This window comes from Trifolium pratense, linkage group LG5 (genome assembly GCF_020283565.1).
Source record: "Trifolium pratense cultivar HEN17-A07 linkage group LG5, ARS_RC_1.1, whole genome shotgun sequence".
Lineage (NCBI taxonomy): Eukaryota > Viridiplantae > Streptophyta > Magnoliopsida > Fabales > Fabaceae > Trifolium > Trifolium pratense.
Genome location: NC_060063.1, coordinates 47,784,316 through 47,790,302, shown reverse-complemented (window position 1 = coordinate 47,790,302; position 5,987 = coordinate 47,784,316). Strand labels below are relative to the sequence as shown.

The following is a 5,987-nucleotide window of genomic DNA, read 5'->3' as shown; positions in this document are numbered from 1 at the left end:
AAAATAGGGGGCGAAAGAAGGGGAAAAATACAAAAATATTATATTTTATAACTGAGTTTACATTTTAGGATGCAAACAGCTTTTATAACTGAGTTTGCATCGGGCATTGCGAGGAGAGTAGTATTAGAAGGCCGGGGGAAGGCGGGCGTGTGAGACTCAAGGGTTGCGAGAACAATGAATCAAATCCGAATATCAAACCTTTTTATTTCAGGCAACATTTTGATGGGCCTGCAAAAGGATTTGTGTAGTCTTACAATTGGGCTTACACATCTGATCCTAATAGCACAAAAACTGTCATTTTAAAGTAATTTTAGAGGTGCAAAAAGTTCCTCCCAACTACTAAAGAATGATTGTTGGTTGATTAATTTGCTTGGTAAAATGACTTGTTTGAATCATCCTCGACTATGTTAAATTTAAGTTTGAGAAATACAAATTATTTCTCTTTTAAATTCAAGGATGGAAATAGATCCAAATATATCATTATCTTCAAAGCAGCATTCCTTTGGAAAATTACATCATTCTATCCCACAACATACATTTACAATTTTAGTGTGTAGGATAATAATTTGCTATATAAACTAACTAAATACTAATGCACTTTTTGTTAGGAAAAAAAAACAAAAGTAACTAATTAATGCACTTGAATTTCCACCTTAGTTTGTAAGTTAGGTACACTCAAATTCATGACAACTTGATTAACACCATCCAAATTTTCAATCTCCTCAGCTTGATATGTAGAGTGAACACCATAGAGCACATAAAACATGGTAATAAAACATGACCATATAGCGAAGCGTTGAAAAGAGAGTGTTTTGAGCGTCGTCATGAGAAAAACATTGAGAAAGATGGACATTGAAGGTGGCCATGGCATGAATGGAACATACCAACAATGACCATATTGTTGTTGTACAAGGTTGATGTCACAAGGCACCATGTGTTGGAAAAAGACTATGATTGTGATCATGAAGCCACCAAAGAGTACAAGACCCCACCATTGTTGTTTGAATTTCCACACAATGGAGAAGCATAAGGAAGTGATGGAGAGGAGAAATAAGAACAAGAGTGTGTGTAAAGGCGGAGTACGGCCGGTGATTACATATCGACGATATATTAGAGCATTGGCTACCATGTAGAATACCATTAGCGTGCCGATGCTGATCAACTCAATTATAATGTCTAGCTCGGTGAACAATGCAATTGATGCGGTGCAAAATCCTGCGTCAATAAAAGATACTAATTACTATACAACTGTCTCAAAAATATTTGAACTCCGAGGTTACAAAATCAAATTTTTACCACTGAATTGAAACCTCGAAAACAAAACAATTTGCTTACCCAAAAAGATAGTGGCATTCAATGGAGTGCCTGTTGAAGGATGTACTTTGGCTAACCAAGATGGAACAAGTCTTGCCCTTCCTATAACACAAAGGTATCTGGCTTGTCCTAACATTGCAACAAGAAGAGAAGCCACTATACCTAAACTTGCCCCAGCTCCAACAATGTTGCTTGCCCAACTCCAACCAATATTTAGGAAAGCCATTGAATATGATGCTTTCTCTGATATCTAGTAACCATGTCAAGAATATATAGCTTTATGATCATTACAATCGAAAAAAAGAAAGAAAAAAAAACTACAAAAAAATAATATATCATGTGCATCATTTGGATTTTAGACAAAAGTGGTCATTTTTTAGTAGAAATATTTTTGCCTCCAAAAAGAATTCATTCTAAAGTTGAGAATTGATTCTAGAATCGTAGAATTGATTTTGACGCGTTTTTGAATGTTCTTGAGTAGAAATAATTTTTCTCTATGAAAATTGATTCTAACTTTTTTTTTTTATCAAAAAATTGATTCTAACTTAAAAGCTAGAATTTGGAGATTTTGCTTCTACAATTGATTTTGAGCCTTGAATGTACTGTTCAGCCAATTTTTACATGAATGTATTCAAACATACATCATTTTTAGGCTTAATGGGCAAAATATGTTTTTCGTCCCTACAAAATTAGCGAATTTTAGTTTTCGTCCCTATAAATAAAAATCTCATGTCTTGACAAAAAAAAAACTCATGTTTTCATCCCTAATTTTTTTTAGGTTTCGTTTTTAGTCCCTAAGGACTAATTTATGCTCATTTAGATGTCAATGTAATAATCCGTTTATGTTCAACGAGAAATACTTAATGGGTACAAGCCCAAATAATTATTTCTGAGGCACATTTACAACATGTAAAAAAAATTAAAGAGAAAAGAAATGAAATAATATTAATTGGTGTGACAAATTTATTTCTCATTTAATTTTTGTGTATGCCTAAATTATGTGTCTAAATATGTTCAACATGTGTCTATATTATATCTAAATACTATGTTAAACCTATATATATATATGTTATATTGTCTATTAGAGACTAAAAAGCAAACAAAATATTTTATAAGGATGAAAACATGTGATTTTATTTTATAGGGACAAAAACCAAAATTCAATGATTATTAATTGTATAGGGACAAAAATATATTTAATACTTAATTTTATATAATCAATTCCTTCCAAGGTAAAACAAAACACACACTACTTGACAAAAAAAAAACACACACACTTTAAAAGAAATTTCCTCCAAACCTAATATTTGACATTAAATTGACTGTTCAATTCACTTTTAGTTGAATGCTTCCAAAAAAAATCAGTTTACTTTCAACCTACTTTTAATGAAAATCGATTTGATGCAAACCAATTTCTTTATGTCACAACCAAACACACACTTGCAAAGTTAAGGTCCAATTCAAAGCCTACTATTTGTTTTTTTTGAAGAAACTAAAATGAGATATATTAACAAACAACCTTCTCAGCACAAGATGTGCCAAAGTAGACTAAAAAAGTTTACAACATGTCACAGAACGAAAAGCCAACCAAAACATATGATTAAATACTATTTGTTTTATTATATACATCACTGACCTTATTGTAAGGAACCATGATGCACAAAGACAGAGCCATTAAGCAATAAAGCAAAGTGGTTATAAGAACTGAACCCACAATTCCAATTGGTAGGCTCTTATAAGGATCCTTAACCTCCTCAGCCATAGTTGAAGCTGAATCATAGCCTATATAACTAAAGTACACTATTGCTGCTCCATCAAGAACACCTCTAACACCATAAGGAGCTATCCCTTTTGGATTAACCATGTTTTTTGCACTTCCATTGCAATAACCAGCCACAATGATGAATCCAAAGAAAATCACATGGAAAATTGTCATGATGAGGTTCAATATGGAGCTTTCCTTTGTACTGCAATAAATCAAATAATAAGAATGATAAAAAAAATATAATGTTGACGACTCGTAATTACTCATAAATCCTAATCTTTTATTGATAATATAAAGGAACTGTAGTGTAGCTACTCTGCAGTCAGAGACGTAGGAAAAATTAATTGACTTTCATTACTAAAGACCGTGTGTTCATCGTTTATTTAATCTTTTAGAGATGTTATTCTAACAATTAATTATTTGGTTTCAAAAAAAGAATGAAAGAATCATTTTCAAAATCCACTAAAACTAGTTAAATATTAAAAAAAAAATAATGGTTCAGCATTAATTCCATTTCCATCCATTAATTAAAAAAAGTAAGAAAAGAACACCAAAATAGATGCAAAAGTAGTTTGTTAGATGTCACATAGTAGTATGATAATATATTCAAATATCCATTGAAATAAGGACGACAAATATAGTTTTAGATTATAGTCGCAACTGCAATTGTGGCCGGAATATAAAAGGTTTTAAGGTCTCTCCAGCGATATTACAACTCCAATTTTGACTGTATCAGACATATTTTTCTACATTTTTCCACAATATAATGGTTCGCAGTGTAATTCGCAACTACAATTTGAAACCATGATATAACATCAAACCAAACTTTTTTCTGAAAAAATCAATTAAAGAAACAGAAGCAACAAAACAAACCAAACCTATGACACAAGCAGAGAGTGAGAAGAAGAATGAGAGCCACTGCTGGAAAATCCAACATGTTATAATCCTTTGGTAATCCATGAACTTCCACTCTCCATACATTTGGATTATTTTCTCCAAAAGCAAAGCTCAAATATTCTGTAAAGCTTCTAGCTACAGCAGCATTTGAGAAAACATACTCCATTAGTATATTTGCCCCACCAAAATATCCCAAGAATTCTCCTACATCATCAATACCAACAACCAAAATTATGCAAAAATTACACGACACTGGCATGTAGACATCAGTAATAGTTTGAGAAAAGAAAATTATTGGATGTAACATGTGTCAGTGTCGGACGCGTTACTATATATATCCGACACCAACATGTGTCAGATACACTTTTAATTTGAAGTGTCGGTGTTGCATAGTTAAGTTAAAATAATAAAGTAAGATGATTTTTTTTTACCAAAGGTTAATCTTAAATAACTGAAAGCTCCACCAGCAACAGGAACTTGAACTGCAAATTCAGTGTAACACAAAGAAGATAAAAGTGCTGATATTCCTGCTATGATATAAGATATGAAAACTGAAGGACCAGATTGATGAAGAGCAACAGGACCAGTTGTAACAAACACACCAACACCAAGCATTCCACCAACACCAAGAGCTATAAGATCATACCAATTAAGTTTCCTTTTCATGTCTGCACCTGACCTCTGTCTCACTTGGTTGAATTCTTGGTCTGGTGTCCATGTTGCTAGCATTCTTTTTCTAAGCCTGTGAGGTGTTTGTGAAAGTGAATAGACATAATTTGACAATGTTGTCATGTTGTTGGTTGTTGAAGTTTGGATGATACTAGAAATTATTGTATTTATGAGCACTTTGTTTCTTGGCTTCAATAAGGTGTTGGATTGAAGGTTTTTAAATAAGAATTGGAGAGGGAATTATTATTGCTTTATTCTTTTTTTTTTTTTACTATTGATATATAATAAGAGGTCTTCATCTAATGTACCCTAGCTTAGCTAGCTCTTTTGAAAGTACATAAATGTCCCTTAATGTTTCTCAATATTACCAATCAAGCACATACTTCTTGAAATTATATCCTCTACGATTCTGTATGGTGTTGCAGTTGTAGAACCATTAAATTTAAAGATATGAATATAATGGTCACTACAATTTCAACATCATACTGCAATCGTAAAGGATCTAGGTCCCCCACTCCTCTACAACTGTGCAATCAGTACAGCTAAATATTTATCATTGAATCAAGGTGCAAATTAGATTCAATGGTAAGGATTTGATTGCTGAGGATTGCACTGCTGGTGCTTCGAAGACCAAGAACTGTGGCAAATTTTTCGAAAGAAAAACCATTGAACTAAAAATATGAAGAGTAATTAGAATAATGAGTAATGGTAGGGAAAAGCTTAATATTTATTAAAAATAATTATAGCTAAGAAGAATATAAGAATATGAAAATGAACTTTGACATAATTCTTTTGAAGTTTTCCCTTGAGATTAAACACTGAAAAGATGTGATTAGCATCCATAAAAGCACCAAAAGATTTCTGCACTAAACTCAAGAATAGTTGGACTTGATTCTTGTGTACAAATTAGAACATTGTGGAGTGGCCATTATACAATTGTAAATGAGAGGTTGCATGTATGCTTTTTATTTTAATTAGAAAAAAGAAACAACTCCTTTACTAAGAAGGAATCATTTTGTATAAATAGTACTAGTTTATTAGGCCTGAGAGTATTTCCTAAATTTTATGTGTGAGCCTATATTGAATTTCAATAAGTTTAGGTTTCTCACCATTGTTAAAATAATTTTTGCATATCTTGAAAGAAATCAATTATGTTCCTTTGATTGTGACTTTATATGTGTATTTACTTGTAAGGGATGTCTAAAATAATGGTAGTCCTGAAACACACAAAAAAGAGGTATAATTTGGGGGTTGTTTGGATAAACAGCTAATTTGCAGTTTTTAGCATAAGTTCTTACGATGATAATCGCTTATGTATATATAAAAAGATAAAATAAATAAA

The 5,987-nt window shown here is 31.9% G+C and overlaps 1 protein-coding gene across 1 annotated transcript; it reads right to left on the bottom strand.

Moving 5' to 3' along the window:
- Positions 1 to 465: 465 nt before the first annotated feature.
- LOC123883570 (cationic amino acid transporter 6, chloroplastic-like) lies at positions 466 to 4,891 on the bottom strand. The gene is made up of 5 exons (XM_045932415.1): positions 4,408 to 4,891; positions 3,958 to 4,180; positions 2,951 to 3,281; positions 1,336 to 1,564; positions 466 to 1,215 (listed from the first exon to the last, which is right to left on the bottom strand). Exons 1-5 carry the CDS (start codon positions 4,766 to 4,768, stop codon positions 632 to 634), a joined length of 1,728 nt encoding a protein of 575 aa, XP_045788371.1. The 5' UTR covers positions 4,769 to 4,891; the 3' UTR covers positions 466 to 631.
- Positions 4,892 to 5,987: the final 1,096 nt, after the last annotated feature.